The 18973-nt window shown below is 45.5% G+C and overlaps 1 protein-coding gene across 1 annotated transcript in view; it reads left to right on the top strand.

Annotated features, from left to right (window-relative positions):
* The first annotated feature begins 1141 nt into the window (after nucleotides 1-1141).
* Nucleotides 1142-18973, top strand: part of KATNA1 (katanin catalytic subunit A1) — a 28542-nt gene continuing 10710 nt past the window's right edge. The window contains exons 1-4 of the mRNA XM_004608983.2: nucleotides 1142-1310; nucleotides 4875-5049; nucleotides 9220-9377; nucleotides 13080-13260. Coding sequence (XP_004609040.1) covers nucleotides 4888-5049; nucleotides 9220-9377; nucleotides 13080-13260 — 501 coding nt within the window. The 5' untranslated portion in view covers nucleotides 1142-1310; nucleotides 4875-4887. The remainder of the gene's footprint in view (nucleotides 1311-4874; nucleotides 5050-9219; nucleotides 9378-13079; nucleotides 13261-18973) is intronic.

Raw genomic sequence — 18973 nt, 5'->3', positions numbered from 1 at the left:
TGATCCCCAGCAGGTATGGTCCCCCAAGCATTGCCTGGAGTGACCCAGGACACAAAGCAGTGTGTAAAATCCCAAAACTAACTAAAATTAGGAATTTAGGTGCACGTAGAGCACTTACTTGGCTTGAATCCCTGGGTTCAATCCCTGACAACTCAAAAAAAATTTTTTTTAATTAATATATTATTTTTTATTTTCTAAAAATTTATTTTTAAATTGAATTATAGTGAAATACACAGTTGCAAACAGAGGGTAGGGAATTGGCCTTGCATGTGGCCAACCGTAGTTTGATTCTTGATATGCCTTACAATCAATCCCCTGAGCACCCCTGGGAGTGAGTCCTGCGTGCAGAACCAGGAGTAATGTTTGGGCAATGCCGGATGTGACCCCCAAAACAACAACAACAACAACAACAAAATCTCTATTTCACCTTAGGTGGAGGTAGAGAAAAGAGACACTGCTGAATAGTATACTCTGAAACCTCATCATTTTACTTTTCTGGTTGTATTAAAATAGTTCCCTCCCCCCCTGCTCCCCCCCCAAAAAAAGTCAAGAAAGTAGGATTCCACCGGCAGAGTATCTGAATATTGTTTTTTTTACCACTCCCCGTTTATTCATGTGATGTCCGGTGGCAAGTGCCTCTACTCAAAGGACATAGATTCCAAAACACTTGTCATAAATGAATTGTTTGGCCCTTTTCACTCACCTGTCAAAGTCACTGTACTTTCCTAACCTCCGAGGGGGGTGTGGTGAAATTCAAATGGGAGTGAAAGTGAGCAAACATCTGCCCCAAGATAGCGAGAGTGCACGCGGTGGAACTATATTAGTCAACAGCGTCCTCAAACGGTGCTGGGCTCAGCGCCGGAGGAGGCTCGATGTGCGCAGGCGCTGCCCATCCGTCGCGCCCCGCCCTTCCAACCGGGTCCCGCCTCCAGACACGCCCCACCATGGGCCCCACCCCACTCCCGCCTTTCAGACCCCGCCCCTCCAGGTCCCGCCCTGCCTCCTAGGCCCCGCCTCTGCCCCGCCTCTCCCCGCCCTCCAGGCCCCGCCCCCGACTCCGCCGGCGCCCCGGCGTCGGGCACGCGCGCGCTGCCCTGCGTGCTCGCGCCCGGAGCGTCGCTCCGCGTGCGCCCGAGTCGCTGGAGCCGTCGCCGGCTCCGGAAGTGACCCTGGCGGCTTTGCCTTCAAATTCCAGCTGGACCGAAGCGGTGCCGGGGTCTGCGGGCGGCTCGGAGCCGCCAGTGGCGGGGCGGTGAGCACGTCGCAGGGCCAGGCCGGGCCGTTCCCGGAGCAGCGCCGGCCCGCCGCGGGTGAGTGGGTGCCCGACCCCCGCGGCCGCTCTGCGCCGCGCCCTCTCAGAGAGCGCGGTGGGCCGGGCGACGGCGGTTCGTCCTCCCGGAGCAGCCCGGCCTCCCGCTCCCTCCCCGCGGCCCTTTCCCGGGCGCGGGCCCCCCGCCTCTCTTCTTCATCTCAGGGGTCTCCCGCCCCCTCCGCGCACGCCGGCGCCCCGAAACTCTCCTCGCCACCCCCACAGCCCCCCGAAAAGCGTCGGCTTTGGGGTGCAGCTGGGCGCGACGTCCGGGCGGCTCGGGCTTCTGGCCGTGGTGGCCGGGCAGCCGGCGCCCGGGACGCGCCTTTGTGCTTAGCCGGGGTCGCTGTGAGGGAAAGAAGCGGGGGGTGGGGGCAACGCGCGTTTCGTGTCGTGTTCCCACGGACCTCCAGAGTTAGGGGTGAGCGTTGGAGGGGGTCCCCGGGAGCCACGCAGCAGCCGCAGGTGGCTTCTTTTCTTTCTTTTTTTTTCCGGTTTTGGGCCACACCCGGCGGTGCGCGGGCAGGGCTGACTCCTGGCTCTCTCCCGGGGGGCACCGTCTGGGATCTCGGGGGTCGAACCCGAGTGCCCTCGCCGCTGCACGGTCGCGTCGCCGGGACTGGGGCTCTGGTTCCCAGAGCCACGGTGCGGGAACTCGGGGACACCGGCCTGCGGGTCTCCGAGTGCAGCCCCCCACCCCCACCCCCACCCCCAGCTCGCGGCTCAGGTGGCTCCGTTGGCACCGGTCGCGGTCGCTTCTCGCAGGGAGAAAGAGCGACAGAGAGCAGCCCCCGCTGGGAGTCCCTCTCCCTAAACTTCGTGGACTGGGTCTTGCCTGTAAAATAACAAAACATTTTTTTTTTAAAGTAATAAGCGGTCGTGCTGATCCACTTTTCCTAAGACTCCAGAGCGGCTCGGTCTCCCCCCCCCCAAAAAAAAAAAATTAACAAACAAAAAAACAGACTTTTCCCATTTTACGGCGTCGCATTTCCATTTTATTCTGCAGTCAAATGTGGGAAAACGGCTTCCAGGTCTTGCTTGAAAGCGGCTTCTCGGTTCCGACAGGGAGGACAGAGACGTTGGTATCCGCGGGATTCCAGACGGGTGGGTTTTCTGCCAGCTGCCGTGGCTTTGTGCGTGCACGTTGGTCGCTCTCGGGAGGGTAGAAAGAGAGGGGTCATCAAGTCCCTGCGTGGCTGTAGGGCTGTTAGCAGCCAGCCACGTTGGTTTTGCTTGTGTTTACTGGCACCTTATGTTTAGTGTATGTTTTGATTTCTTGTATTTCTTTTTTTTTTTTTTAAAGCTTTTTGGGTTTGGGGGGCTACACCCACCGATGCGTAGGGCTTTCTCCTGGCTCCGTCTGCGCCCGGGAATTATTCTGCGGGTTTCGGGGGGACCATATGGGTATTGCACCCAGGTCAGCCTAGTGCAAGACAGCCTAGTGCTGTTTTTCTCTCTCTCCTGTTCCTGTTGCATTATATTTCAGTTGTTCTAATCACTGATTATTTTTGTTTTGTTTAGGGTAAATGGAAAGTTTGCCAAAACGCATAGTAAACCTCATTTTGTGGCTTCCCCCTCCCTCAGCCCGCCCCCCCCTCCCCGCCCTTTTTTTTTTTTCTGAGCAGCTTTTTGATGCTTCTTTAGAGCCATAACTTTCTTGTACTCGAATATTTATCATACCGAGATTAGGTGATTCTAAGATAAAAAAAATGTGTGCTATGCTCTAATGGGTCACTAGTCACTCATTTATTGTGCTTATTCATATTCACGGGTGACTGAATTAGCATTATGGTTGCTTTATATCCCAGTGACAAACTTACTAAAAATTGCTTAACAATGTTCTGTAGCCACTGTTTTGTTTCGATTCCTGTTTCTTTTGGGCCTCCCAAGCTGAGCAGGACCGGTACTGAGGAGGGCCACCTGGCGTGAACCGGACCTTCCCTCGGCATCGTCCCTAACTCTTTTTACACATTTAGTACTGAAACACCTTCAGGAAAATGCAGTACTGAGCTTTACCTTCGTTTTATCCGTGTTGCAGGTTTTTTTCAGCAAATGGTGCTGATTTTGGGGATCTGTGGCTTGTTTCCTCTTAATTTGGAGTAAATACTATGATAATCCCATGCCTAAACTTCAAGGATTTCAAGGTCTAACTTTGTTTTTTGTCTTTAGTGAAATTCCTTTTAATTAAGTTGATGCTTTTGAAATATTTAAGTGGAGATCAGTCTATAATTACAGAAAAAATTAAGTTTGCAAGGTCTTCTTTGTAGGTGTATGGCAGAGAAGACCCCATATTTGTTGTTTTGGAAGCGAATTTATCTTTGAATCTGTAACCTGTTGTTTTTCTGTATCTTTGATCTGTTCTCCCTATTCCTAGAGGAGAAAAAAACCAAAGTTGTCTTTTTTAAAGAAATAGTATTGGCAAATATTTATTAAATGTATAAAGAAAAAGTTGTGGGTAGTGCTTTTAACATTTAATTAAAAATAATTTTGTATTGCATCTCACTTGGCTTAAATGAATTTAGTTGTTAGCTAAAGTAAGACATTACCACTATGTAAGCAAAAGTATGGCTTTATTAGGGAATATAAAAAGGATACTGCAGATGGTTTTTAACAGTTTCTATAACCAAGAGTCTTAAAGATATTTTTTGGTTTTTGCACTTTGGATCATGTATGGTGATGATCAGGGGTTACTCCTGGCTCCGCACTCAGAAATTACTCCTGGTGGTGGTGGGGATTGAACCCAGGATTGAACCATGATTGAACCCAGGTTGGCCACCTGTGAGGCACCCTACCAATACTGTCACTCTGGCCCTGTCTAAAGTTTTTTTTACAATATTATTTTACGTGTGTTTTATTAATTAAACCAATATGTAGTGTTTGTAGTTCATGGTTAAAACTTGGCTTACTGGTTTTTCTTTAACTATATTAATTTCTTAAGGATTGCCAGCTGTTATGCCAATTACTAAATGTAATTTAGTAATGATAAGGATATACTCTCTGTTGCTATTGTCAATGCTGGGATTGACCCCAAGGACTCACAAAGGCTGTATGGAGCCATAGTACAGCACGGAAGGTGCTTGCCTTGCTCACAGCCTAACCTGGGTGTGGTCCCCAACCCCTATATGGTTCCTACTAGGAATGATCCTTGAGCACAGAATCAGGTGTAAGCCCTGAGCAAAGTTGGGTGTGACGCTGAAATAGGTCTTTGTTTGAAGTCCCTTTTCTTTACTCCCTATCTTGCCCTGCCCTTGCCTCCTCTCCGTCCTGCTATTCCTTCCTTTTCCTGTCTCTTCTCAGGAGTGGCCCCTGTGAACCATAAGTGGTACTGGGTATACGATCCAGGGTTTGTGGATAGCTCAGTATAGGGCCAGAATTGGGTCCTTCAAGCACTGCTGGGAGTGACCCTTGAGTTCAGAGCTGAGAGGGGACCCAGCATTGCCAGGTGTTGCCCAGAACATCCCCCTCACCCACCCCCACCCCACACCCCAACACACCAACTTTGTACTGCAGTAATTAATTTTGAAAAATACATAATATAAAAACTTTTTTCTTTATTTTTTTTTAGCTTTCAGGTGAGCATGAGTCTCCTTATGATCAGTGAGAATGTGAAATTAGCTCGTGAATATGCATTGCTGGGAAATTATGACTCCGCCATGGTCTATTATCAGGGAGTACTTGACCAGATGAACAAGTATCTATACTCAGTCAAAGACACATATCTCCAGCAGAAGTGGCAACAGGTAAGAATCATGGTTGCATATTTTATGGTTTAAATGCTCAGAAGTGAATTTAAATGTATTGTACATACTTTTTGCAGTTACATTAAGAGTGTTTTTTACCTGGATTTATATATGATACTACTTGAAATTTGTTTTCTTGTTATTGTGTTAGTCTGTATGTATGCACCATTGGCATTATGAGTTTGTGTCAGATATTCTAATTGTTGGAATTTAATAGGTTAAAAAGAAACAGTTGGAATTAGAGAGATAGTATAGCAGGTAAAGTATTTTCCTGACATGTACCCTACCTGGGTTTGATCCCTCACATCCCATATGGTCCCCTGAACACTGACAGGTAATTCCTGAATACAGAGCCAGGAGTAACCCCTGAGCATTGCTGGATGTGACCCAAATAGTATAAAAATATATATATATAATAGATTTTATATATTATATATATATATATTTAAAAGAATAGTGGTTTCAAAATTGTTTGGCATCACATTCTTTCTCCTAAAAATGGAGGTTTTTATTTTGTTTGTTTGTTTTATTGAATCACCGTGAGATGTAGCTACAAAGCTTTCATGTTCGAGATTCAGCTGTACAATGATCGAACACCCATCCCTCCACCAGTGCACACTTTCCACCACCAGTGTCCCCAGTATATCCCACCCCCCATCCCAGTTCTCACGCTGCCTCCGTGGAAGCCCCCCAATACTCTCTCTTACTTTTGGGCGTACGTTTCGCTCGAATTTTCCCACCACCATTCAAGCCTGCTTGCCAGGGGCAGATGCTAGATCATTTATTATCCCTTGCTCATTTTGAATATCATGGGTGCTGTAGCCACATACTTCTGGAATCCTAGATTGTAGATGGTTGGGTTCCAGAGACATTTCTCTAGGGCACTAATCCATTTTGGGATTCAGTTCGGCGACTCTGGACCAGGACTATTGGTGCAGGACTAAGATGGTACATCTGCCGCCATGCAACGTGGAGATTTTAGTCCTGGAACCCAAATACCTGGGCCATTCTTGTGGCAGCTGTTGGTCACCAGGATTCCATCTGGAATAGGTGGGGAGACTGTGCGTGCTCCATCTGGGATGCCCCAGTGAAATTGGCTTGATATGAGGCTTGGAGAAATATCTGGCACTGTGGTGTCTTCCTGGACTCGCTGCTGTGTCTCTGGCTTTTGGTTTCTTTTGAGATTTATTTATGGGTCTCTGAAGCAGGGCCACTAATAGAGTTTATAGGGTGGTGCTGGAGTTGGCTTGTGGGGGTGACTGCCAGTGCTTCCATGTGTTTTGAGAAGTGGGGGGAGATAGCCCACCCCAACTCTGTGAAAGCCTGGAGATTTCAGTCACAAAACCCGCATACCCGAATTTTCAGCAGTTTATAGCTTGGTGAGGTCTGCCCTGAGACGGTGGAGTCAGGCTGGGGGTATGGTGACGATTTTGAATTGTGGAAGCAAGTGGCTACTGGGGGCTCTGCTTGGGCAGGCACAGGCCAACCTGCCCCCTCCGATTTACCCCAGTCTGTTCTGCCATACTCGGGTCTGAGATTAACTGTGGCTTTTGATTTTTTTGTTTGTTTGTTTTTGGGTCACACCCAGCAATGCACAGGGGTTACTCCTGGCTCTTCACTCAGGAATTACCCCTGGCGGTGCTCAGGGGACCATACGGGATGCTGGGATTAGAACCCGGGTCGGCCGCGTGCAAGGCAAATGCCCTACCCGCTGTGCTATCGTTCCAGCCCCTGGCTTTTGATTTCTTTCCGGATTTTTGGGTCTCTGAATTAAGGCCAATATATGAGCTTGTATAGCTGAGCCGGAGGTGGTTTGTGGGCATGACTCCCACATATCTAACTTTTGGCCATTTAATTTCTTGGTAAACTTGGTCCCAAGTTGTTTGGGTCCGGCCAAATAAATGCACAGTGGCAATTTTGGGGTATCAGGAAGCCTGAAGGCAAAATCAGGATGCTCACGCACTCACCTGCAGGTACGAGTTAACCTGTTGGTGGCACCATGCCCTCTGATTGGTTTTATGAAGCCATGTTGAAACTTAAGAGGCACCTGAATCTCAAAGGTACCATCTTTTCTGTGGAACATTATCAAGCAAGCCATATTTGAATTTCAGTTTGGGAACTTCAGTCACTGGGGACTGGTAGGAACTTTGGGGGAATTGGAGAGCTCCCAAGCAATGCTCAGGGGACCTGGAGGCCACTCCCAAGACTCTTGGCCAACTGGGCCAGGCTGTTAAGTGGTAGTCCAGCTGTGTGGTGTTATTCAGGATCATCGGGGCTGGGAGCTACGCGGGATCGGAACGTTAGTGCTCAGGGCTGCACTGTTTTTCCCAGTGCTGCTGGTATACTAAGTGTGTGGGAGCTGGGGCTTGGACTTGGGGTTGAGAAACAAACCATCCATTTTCCAGCCCTTTGACCTGTCAGCCTAGCTCACGACCTATGGAAAGTTTACAGGTGGACTTTTAGGTCTGGTCCAGTTGAAAGGGGCATATGTAACAAGGCTCATCTATGTCACTGAGGAAAGAAATGTTCCAGAAATGAATAATCTTGGGTCGGAGAGCAGTAGTAAAGGAGGGAAGGCACTGACCTTATGTGTGTTAGTCCCTGGTTCAGATCCCCAGCACCAAATACGAGCACTGCCAGGCATCACTCCTGATCACTGACACAGGAGTAGCAAGCCCTGAACACCACTGGGTGTGACCCTGAAACAAAGAAAGAAATTGATAGTCTTCTTGAGCTGGCATGTTAAGTAGAATATTATCCCTCAGATTTTACTGAACTACTTTATTTGATAGTATTTCGTTTTTTCCTTTAATCTTCTTTAAAGAGAAAATGATTTCTCTTTTGAACTCAACCATTTGCCTGTATCTTCTTCTGCAAAGCCGATGGGGGGTGGCAATGATACTTTTTGATTTTACTTTTTGTTTCTGGGCCACATCCAGTGTGGTACTCAGGGCTTACTCCTGACTCTGTGATTAGCGGTGACTTCTGGCGGAACTTGGGACCATATGGGGTACCGGGGATCAAACCCAGATCTGCCGCATGCAAGGCAAATGCCCTACTCACTGTACTATTGCTTAGCCCTTAAGAAAGAAAAATACTTTCTTTCTTAAGGAGCCCTGAATTTTCACTGAAAGATTTGTAATGACCCTTTTTTGTAAGGCCAGCTTAAAAAAATTTTTTTAATTAAAAAATTTGGGATGGGGCTGGAGTGATTTTACAGTGAGTAGGGCAGATCCTTGTACACAGCTGACCCAGGTTTGATACCCTGACCATTGCCAGGTAGGACACTTGACCCAAGCAAAACAAAACAAACCCCCCCCCCCCCCCCCCCCCGCAAACAGTGTCAGCTTTTGCAAGCCAAGAGCTATACTGTCTCTGGCCCAATATGTATACATTTTGAAATGCTAGGAGGCTGGGGATATAGCTCAGTGGTAGAGTGTCTTTCCTTGCTTATGTGAAGTACTAGGCTTAGTTCCTGACCAAGGAACCCATTTTCCCCACGCACCTCCAGTAGCAACCCCCAGCACTGACCTGGGTATGTTTTAAACAGATACATATTGAGTTTTCCACCATACCCAGTGCTGCGCGGGACTTACTCCTGTCTTGGTGCTCTGGCATTACCCCCGGTGGTATTTAGGGGAGCATGTGAGATGGCAGGGATTGAACCCAGGTCAACCATGTTTAAGACAAATCTTACCTGCTGTATTATCTCTACAACCTCGAGTGAAGAGTACTTTTAAACAAAGTAATAATCTTAGTTATATGTGAACTTAGACACTGAAACCGTGTCTTTTAAACTGATTGGCTAGCCATTAATGGCTTTTGATCATCATTTTGAGTCAAGTAAATAGGATAAAAACCATCAATGTGCACAATGTAAAGCAGTGTTATTTTATCAAACTTGGACATTATAATTGACTTTTATGTTTGTTATGCAACTTTGAGAAGAACCTTAGTGAATGATGTGACTACCCATTTTATCAGAATTGATTTTCAATAGAAAGCAATTAATTGAAACCATTATTAAAATTTTAACAGTGTATGTGGATATTATTTACTGGCAAACCATTAGAAAATGGAGGTTTCTAATATCTTTAATAAATGGCCCATGCTCTTGGTGGTGATTTAATTTAAAGACATTTAAAGAGCTGTATTCCCCTTTGAAACCAGGTTTGGCAGGAGATAAATGTGGAAGCTAAACATGTTAAAGATATCATGAAAACACTTGAGAGCTTCAGACTGGACAACACTCCCCTGAAAGCCGCCCAGCATGAGCTTCCAGCTTCTGAGGGAGAGGTCTGGTCCTTGCCTGTCCCTGTTGAACGAAGGTAAATGGAGACCTTTTATTTATCTGGGGGGTTGTTGGGGTTACATCTGGTAGTGCTTGTTGCTCAGGTGTCATGCCTGGTGGTTCTCATAGGATCATATGCAGTGCCAAGCATCCAACTAGGCTTGGCTGATTGGAAGGCAAGTACTTTAACCACCCCGTGTTATCTCAGGCCCAAGCGGAGGATTTTTTTTTTTTTTTTGATGGTGGGGAGGCCACACTCAGGTGCATAGGGCTTATTACTGGCTCTGTGCTCAGCGGATCATGTGTGGTGCCCGAAATCTAACCTGGGTCAGCTGTATGCAATGCAAGCACCCTACTCACTATACAATCTCTCCAGTCGTGTTGGAGGTTTTTGTTTTGTTTTTTAATTTAGTCACCTATGAAATTACAAAGTTACTCATAATTCACTTTCAGGCATACAGTGTTTCAGTGCACATCCCTTCATGGTGGTGATCTTTTTAAAGAAACAATTTAGCATAAAAAACTGATGGCATTGCCTGTAACTAGGAGAACCAGTGACCCATAGAAACTTTTTACTGAATGCCTTTTCTGTCTTAAGTTGTATATTGTTTGACTATGACCCATTTCTGTAAATTAGTTATAAGTAGAAATTACTTAAAAGCAACTTAGATGAGTTAAAAGTAGTGGAGTCCCCATTATCTGATAGAGTCTGGGAGCAAGGCACTGGGAAAGAATATACCTGAGCTACCACTTCCTAACCTCTGTCTGTAGCCTTGGGAAAATTGTACTTTTCTTGTTGTCATATTTCTCAAAAGTACAGTGCAGGCGTTTAGAGAAAACAGTGATTCTCGAGCTATTACAGAATTCTGCTGATCATAGGGCTATACTATTGCTACATTGGAAAAATATGCTTTTTAATTCATAGGGGAAAAAATGATGAAGCTCTCAAAACAACAGTTTATTGTTTGGGGGCTATACTTGGTAATGCTTATGGACTACTCCAAGTTTGGTGCTCTTGCATCACTTACTCCTAGTGATGCTTTGGGAACCACATGGTAGTGGGAATTGAACCCAGGACCTTATACTTGCAAGGCAAGTGTTTTATCACTGAGTCACATCGCAGTCCTCAATTTTAGGTCTTTCCTTTGCTCTACTTCTCCAGCTGCTTTTTTTTTTTTTTTTTTTTCTTTTTGGGTCACACCTGGCGATGCACAGAGGTCACTCCTGGCTCTGCACTCAGGAATTACCCCTGTTGGTGCTCAGGGGACCATTGGGATGCTGGGAATCGAACTCGGTTCGGCCGCATGCAAACACCCTACCCTCTGTGCTATCACTCCAGCCCCTTCTCCAGCTTTTTTTTTTTTTAATTTATTTTATTGAATCACCATGTGGAAAGTTACAAAGTTCTCAGGCTTATGTCTCAGTTATACAATGCTCAAACACCTGACCCTTCACCAGTGTCCATATTCCACCACCAAAAACCCCAGTATATCTCGCACCCCCTGCCCACCCCCCCTGCCTGCGTAACTGATAAATTTCACTTCATTTTCTCTTTACCTTGATTACATTCCATATGTCAACACAAAACTCACTATTGTTGTTGGAGTTTCCCCCCAAAAAAACCAGCCCTACTGACAAGGAAGCATTTGATAATTAGTTTTCCATTGCTGAGAATGGAGAGATATGAATTTTAGGTTTAGGTTTAGGATTTCTGTATTTTAGTATTTTGATAATTAAGTCCAGGGAGATTTATGTTAGAAATTGCATAATTTCCCTTCATTGTATGGGGCAGTGGCTTAGTTCACAGTCTAGAGACATGGCTGCAAGCAGTTTCTGGGACCAAAAGTAGTCTAGCTGGCCTCCGGATTGTGGTTAATCAGCAGCAAAGCGGCCGCACCAAAGTGTGTGGCCACCCGGGTCAAGTCTCGGCAGAGTGCAAGCCGGTATAGGCCCCGGCCCGAGACTGCCCAAGCGTCCCACTGTTTCAAGTACAAAGCTCTTTTTTTTTCTCCTTCCCGCGCCACCAGGTTCATACCTGCTTATAATCCTCATAATATGGCAGATGCCATGCCGCTTCTTCCCAGAAAGAGAAAAAAAAAAACCGAGAAAGAGATACTTCCCCTTCTCGGCTGGTGTGGGGCAATGGCTTAGCTCACAGTCTAGAGACATGGCTGCAAGTAGTTTCTGGGACCAAAAATAGTCTAGCTGGCCTCCGGATCATGGTCAATCAGCAGCAAAGCGGCCGCACCAAGGTGTGTGGCCGCCCGGGTCGAGTCTCTGCGGAGCACCTTCTCCAGCTTCTTGTTATCAGTTGATAGCAAATGAAAATTAGTGGCAGTAATGTTGTTACAGCACATTCAAGACTTTTGTCTTCAGGCAGTCAAAATTGGAAGCAGGAGACCACACTTACTGTCTGAAAAGAAGAAATTCTGTTTAAAAGGGTAGAATATGAAAAGTGAGGGAAGGTTCCCAATAGTATGGGAGGGGCCTCCTAAGCAGAATTCCAGAGAGAATGCAGAAATGCTTCTCCTTTTTCTGTCTTCTAAACTAGAGGGCGTGGCTGAGCACTTTTTGTTGTGTTTTCGGTGTGCAGAGCAGTAAGACAGGTCAGGGAATAGCAGCATGTTGCGATGATTATCTTCTGGTCAGTCCTGGTTATCTGGCCCATCTTCATGGCATTCTGTCGTCACAAACTGGACTTAATCTGGCCCCATCTCAGTGTCCCACCGCCCTTACTACTGTTGCTGATGTCACTGAAGCTCTGGTCACCCTGGGGAGGGAGTGCAGGGTTCAGGTGCTGACCCTGTTGTAATTCCCATTCTCCTAGCACCATTGGATAGAGCCCTACCTACAGCTCCTCCCCCCAACTCCAAGGAGTCAGTCAGACTGAAACCAGGGAGATAGCTGCAAGGACTGGAGCACGTATTCTGCTTATAGGAGTCTGGTTTCGTTCCCGCCATCAGGGTATACAAAATGCAACATTTCTTTTGTTAAAACAAAAGTTGACTTGTCTTCATTATTTATATCATATCATATAACCATACTGTCTTCCATTTCTCATTAAATTAGCACAGATAGCTATGTCAAATTTTTTTGGTTTTTAGCTTTTTGAATCACACCCAACAGTGCTCAGGGGTTACTCCTGGCTGTGCACTCAGGAATTACTCCCAGCAGTGCTCGGGGGATCATATGGGATGCCTGGCATTGAACCCAGTTTGGCCGTGTACAAGGCAAACATACAGCCTGCTGTGTTATTGCTCTTTTTCTTGTTTGTTTGATTGTTTGTGTTTTGAGCACCCTGGTAGTGCTCATGGCTTGTTCCTGGCTTTGTGCTCAGGGATCAATTCAGGCAGGTCTTGGGAGACCTTATGGGGTGCAGAGAATGGAAGTGTGGGTTGAATGTGTGCAAGGCAAGCACCTTACCTGCGTACTATCTCTCCAGTCCCTCAAATTTAAGCATTAGGCTCAGAGAAACAGTACAGGGAGTCAGACACTTGCCTTGCACTCAGTGACCTGGTTCAGCCCCTGAGCCCCGCCGTGAGTAAGCACAGCTGGGTAAAACAAAAATACATATAAGCATTAGATCTTAGAGTTCAGTAACCTTTATTCAGTCCTGTCTTGATTTCAGCTGTTGTCTTGGCATCTTTGGTTCATAAACTGTAACTTACTCATGTATATTTGTTGATTAGAGCCACCTCTAGGAGCTAATTATGATTCCAGTGATCTTGTGTTTGACTAGACCCTCACCAGGACCTAGGAAACGCCAGTCTCCTCAGTACAATGACCCCAAGCCCCACAGTAACCGTCCCAGTACATCTGCCAGAGCTCACCGTCCATCTGCGCACAATCTTCACAATGACAGAGGGAAAGCTGTTCGTTGTCGAGAAAAGAAGGAACAGAATAAAGGAAGAGAGGAGAAGGTCAGTCGGTTTTCATAATTGAAGATGCTTTTTATTTTGTTTTATTTATTTTTTTTGGTTTTTGGGTCACACCCGGCGATGCACAGGGGTTACTCCTGGCTCTTCACTCAGGAATTACTCCTGGCGGTGCTCGGAGGACCATATGGGATGCTGGGATTCGAACCCGGGTCGGCCGCCTGCAAGGCAAACGCCCTACCCGCTGTGCTATCGCTCCAGCACCTGAAGATGCTTTTTAACATTAAAAATTAAAACTGTACGTGGGGTCCGCAGAGACAGTGCAGCAGGTAGGGACTTGTATGGAGCCAACCTGGGTTCTATCCCCAGCATCCCATATGGTGCCCTAGCACTGCCAGGAGTGATCCCTGATTTCAGAGCCAGAGACATCATTGGTTGTGACCTCAAAACCAAAAAAAAGGAGGACTACGCACACATATTGAAGTGTTTTTAGGTATCGAAAGTGCCACTTGGGGTCAAGATATCGCTCAGTAGACTGGAGTACATACCTGCCTTCCTGAGGCCTGGCCCGGCTTCTGTCCCTTGTCACCACTTGGTCTCCTGAGTCCCATTGGAATTGATCCCTAGCAGTGAACCAGGTGAAACTCCTCAGCACCACCAAGTATGTCCCCAGAGGGGACCCCACAAACCGCCTTTCCATATTTATTTAAATAGTAGTCATTCTCCACCTAGGCTTAGATTTTTTCTCACTTAGTATTCAACAGATAATTTTGGCTGTTTTTTGTAACTTTACATCTTAATATAATTACATACTTGGAAACAGGTTGCAGGAATGACATAAAGACTTCTCATTTATTTTACCCATTTTTACCAGTTCTTAATATTTTGTCTCCTTTACTTACCATTTAACCTCTGTATACCCTATTTTTTTTTCCTGAAGCATTGAGAGTGAGCTTAGAATTAACATCCCTTTACTCTCAAAGATTTTATATATATTGTGTACCAGGACAATTCCTTTCTATAAATTTTTAAAAGTTCTGAATTTTACATTGTTAAATTAGTAGTTGTCTAATCCAAAGCTTAATTATTGGTCAAGACCTTATAGGATTGCATAACTGAATGTGGAGGTCATGAAAAATTGGCAGCAGTAAAAAGTTTCTGAATACATAATGACTAAAAATTAGCATCAGATCAAATTCGTGCTGAACCTGAGGTATTTCTGGCAGCTCTTGCCTGAGTTGCATTTTTTTTTTTTTTTTGCTTTTTGGGTCACACCCAGCGATGCTCAGGGGTTACTCCTGGCTTTTGCACTCAGGAATTACTCCTGGCAGTGCTTGGGGGACCATATGGGATGCCGGGGATCGAACCCGGGTCGGCCGCGTACAAGGCAAACGCCCTACCCGCTGTGCTATGGCTCCGGCCTCTGAGTTGCATTTCTTGAGTGAAAGGGCTTGCAAGTGGAAAAGTTTAAAAAGCACTGATCAAATCCTTAGATTTTTATAAAGTTTCAATAATTACCCCAGTAATCACAGATTTTTATCTCCTCCCATCTAATCATGCCAGGAGCCAATACAGAATCACATTTAGTTGCATTTACTTGCCATATTTAGTTTACTTTCATGTGATCAGTTCTTGAACTATTGTCTTTTTTTCATATGATATTTTAGGAACATAGGCTACTTTGGAGAGTGTCCCTCTATTTGAGTTTGTCTATTGCCTTGTAAACTTTTTTGGTGGGAATACCACCAAAGGGAAGTTTTGTTTTTCTCAAGAGAAGAACAGGATTTTTAAAATTTTGCGGGGAGGGGCAGTGCTTATCGCTTACACCTGGATCTGTACTCAGGGATTTTTCCTGGTGGGAGGGGAACCATAAAGGGTGCTGGGGACCAAACCAGGCTTGATCATATGCAGTACAGGTGCCCTACCCACTGAGCTATCTGTCCAACCTCAAGGGGCAGAGGATGTATATTTGTTATAGTTCTCATTATAAATTGCATTGTTTGGTTAAGGTGGTATCTGCTGGATTTCTTCTACTATAAAGTTGGTTTTTTTTTTTTTTCACTTTTTATTTACTTATTTTTACATCTACTAATTCTTTTTTTTGGGGGGGAGGTTAGACCCAAGGGTTATTCCTGTCTTTACTTACACTCAGGAATTACTTCTGGTGGTGCTCAGGAGACCATACGGGATGCTAGGAATCGAACCCAGGTTGGCCGAGTGCAAGGCAAATGCTCTACCCACTGTGCTATTGCTTCAGCCCCGACATCTAATTCTTACCTGTATGTTATTTCATAGGTGCAGAGTCATGATTTTCTAATGCTGTTTGCCGTTACTTTTGTATATCTTCATGTTTTAAAGCATGGGCTCAGTATCTTCAGCTGGACCTATTTCTTTTGCTCTGTACACTTTTTTTTTTTTTTTTTTTTTTGCTTTTTGGGTCACACCCGGCGATGCACAGGGGTCACTCCTGGCTCATGCACTCAGGAATCACCCCTGGCGGTGCTCAGGGGACCATATGGGATGCTGGGATTCGAACCCCGGGTCGGCCGCGTGCAAGGCAAACGCCCTACCGCTGTGCTATCACTCCAGCCCCCTCTGTACACTTTTTTAAAAATTTTTTATTAGAGAATCACTGTGATAAATTTTTTTTTAATGTATTAAATCACCGTAGATCACCAAGTTACAAAGTAATTCATGGTTTAGTTTAAAACCTATAGTGATCAAGTAACAATCCCTTCACCAGTGGCCCCCCTTCCCTCCTCCAGTGGCCTGTTTCCCCCAACTCCCACCCTCACTCCCTGCCTCAATGCCGGCACTTTCCCCTTTTTCTTTTTTAGTTTTAGGCACTGTGTCTTGCAGTACTATCACTGACAGGGAGTCATGCACATCACTTTACCTCTTCAGCACCCACTTCTAGTTCAGAGTGACCACGTCCCCTAGCATCATCATAGTGGTGCCTTCCCTGTCCTTACCCACCTCCCCCACTTCGGCAAGCTCCCTTGTTTCTATTGCCTGGGTACATTTTCAACAAAGGTCAGCTAGGAGACTAAGGGAGAAAATAATCCATTTTATATACTTTTTTTTTTTTTTTTTTTGCCCTTTGGGTCACACCCAGCAATGCACAGGGGTTACTCCTGGCTCATGCACTCAGGAACGCCCTACCCGCTGTGCTATTGCTCCAGCCTCCTATATACTTACTCTTTGGCTGTCATGTTCTCCTTACTTGGATTCCTAAGGACTTTAGCAACAAACAATGCCTACACTTAGCAGACAGATAAAATTTTTTTTTTAAGTAGTAGCTGATTTTATGTTTTATGTTCCCCAGCACACCATTTCCCCTTCCCTGTTCTTGAAACAATAGAGAACCAAAGGGTGATAGAAATGTTCCTTGCTTTTCATTGACGTTAAAACACTTTCACCAATAAACACAAACTTTTGATTTTTTTCCCTTTTTTTTTTGTGATTTCATGGAGCAAGCCCAGATATAATATTTGCAAAGCATCTACTTTACCATGAAGCCACATATCAGCTGCTTTTGTCCTAGCTCATGCCCAATATTTCTTCTTTCACATTTGGACACGTTAAAGGACATTTTATTTTATTGTGTGGGTTTATTTATTGTTTTGGCTGCAAACTCCGGGCCTTTTTGGAGTCAAGGTGGGCAACCTCCACTTCCTTATCTCCAGACATCCAGAAGCCCCTGCAACTACAACCATGTTCCACCGCCACTGCCATGTAAACACTCTGCCCAGTTAAATACTCTGGATTTTCTGGAGCCACATCTCCAAACTCTACTAACATCCCAGTCGGAACACACCAGACTGGATGGGAATGTAACATAGAAGCCAACTAAGCTCAGTCAGCAAAAACATTAACACAGAAGGCTCAGCTAGCAGCAACAGCCTAGTAAACCCTCAGACAAGGACTTAATATCCTATGGTGAGGTACAACAATTTTCACAAGTTTGCTGTTACTGAAGTATTTTTTGATCATTCCATCAGCCATTTAGTGGTAGTAAGCAATATAAAGCAAATTACTGTGTGCCTGCTAGGCTTGAGGGATGGTTGGGGAAATGTGGACAGTTGTGGAGGAAGGTGACAGTGGTGGTGGGGTTGGTGTTGGAATATTGAATGCCTGTAACAAACATCATGAGCAACTGTGTAAACCAGGGTTTAAATAAAGTGTGTGTGGGGGAACTTCATGAATTTTATTCTCAGACCTCATGAATTTTACTCCCAGACTAACAAAAATTAAAGATTACATGCTTGAATATGAAATAAAGACCTAAATTATCTTTTATCACTGAGCTTAATTCACTTTCTCTTAGATATGCCACAGTTCAGTATTACCCTAAATTATTATCTCAATTTTTACCTTTCTGTAAATTATCCTATAGTCTATTTAGATTAATATATATTAGTTTACTCGTAAGCATGTAAATAATTATGAAGAGGGGCCGAAGCGATAGCACAATGGGTAGGGCATTTGCCTCGCACTCGACTGACCCAGATTCAATTCCCAGCATCCCATATAGTCCCCTGAGCACTATATTCAGGAGTAATTCCAGAATGTAGAGCCTCTGTGCATTGCCGGGTGTGACCCAAAAACTGGGGGAAAAAAAAACAAAAAAACTTACTATGAAAAAGAAAACTTTCCACCAGAAATGTTACTTTTATTAATAAAATTTAGAGATTTAAAAACTGATCATTTGAAGACCCAGTTTAAGCAAATAGAAATTGAGGGGCCAAAGAGATAGCACAATAGGTAGGGCACTTGCTTTGCATGCAGCCAATCCAGATTCCATCCCTGGCACCTCATATGGTCTTCGGTGCCTAGCCATGAATGATCTGAGTGCAAAACCAGCAATAAAACCCTGAGCACTGCCGGTGGGACCCCAAAGTAACATAAAATTTAAAAACTGGGGAACAGAAAGGTAGTACAGAAGGCACACCTTTTGGCTGTTGTAGAAAAGTAGGAAGTAACTTATTTGGGTTGTTGTACCATGATCCCTGCACACCATCAAGGAAATGGAAAGTTGTGACCAGCAGAATATAGTCTCTGTTCATCTGTGTCTTTATAAGCAGGTGTCAATCTCTCCTTCGAGTTCTTTCTTCTAGACGTGGATTCCAATTTTGTTAGGGCTCCCTGCCCTTGAGCCGTCCCCTTATTCCCTTAGCAATGCATGCGTCTTCCTTTTTGTTGTTGGGCCACACCTGGCAGTGCTCAGACCTCAGGCTAGGCTCTGTGCTCAGAGATTACTTTTTTTTTTTAATTGAATCACAGTGAGATAGACCCTTACAAAGCTGTTCATGATTAGGTTTCAGTCATAAAGTGTTTCAACACCCATCCCTCGTGTACATTTCTCAGCACCAGTGTCTCCAGGTTCCCTGCCAGTTTCCTTGCTTATCCAATGGCAGGTCTGCCTCCTTTCCTCCCTCCCTTCCTCCCTCCCTCCTTCCCCTCCTCCCTCTCCCCTCCCCCCATTCCCCCTCTCTCAGGTTCCCTGCCAGTTTCCTTGCCTATATGGCAGACTGCCTCTTCTCCCTCCCCACTCCCTTCCTCCCTCTCCCTCTCTCTCCCCTTCCCTACCCCCCTACCTCCGTCTCTCTCCCTCTCTCTCTCCCCACTCCCTCCCTCTCTCCTTCCTCTTCCCTCTCCCTTCTCCCTGCAGTCTCCCTCTCCCCCTCTCCATCCTTGGGAGATCAGAAGAGGTGCTAGGGAGTGAATCCAGGTCGGCAGCATATAAGGTGTTTTCCAC

This window comes from Sorex araneus, chromosome 4 (assembly GCF_027595985.1).
Source record: "Sorex araneus isolate mSorAra2 chromosome 4, mSorAra2.pri, whole genome shotgun sequence".
Lineage (NCBI taxonomy): Eukaryota > Metazoa > Chordata > Mammalia > Eulipotyphla > Soricidae > Sorex > Sorex araneus.
This window is presented reverse-complemented; position numbering and strand designations above follow the sequence as displayed.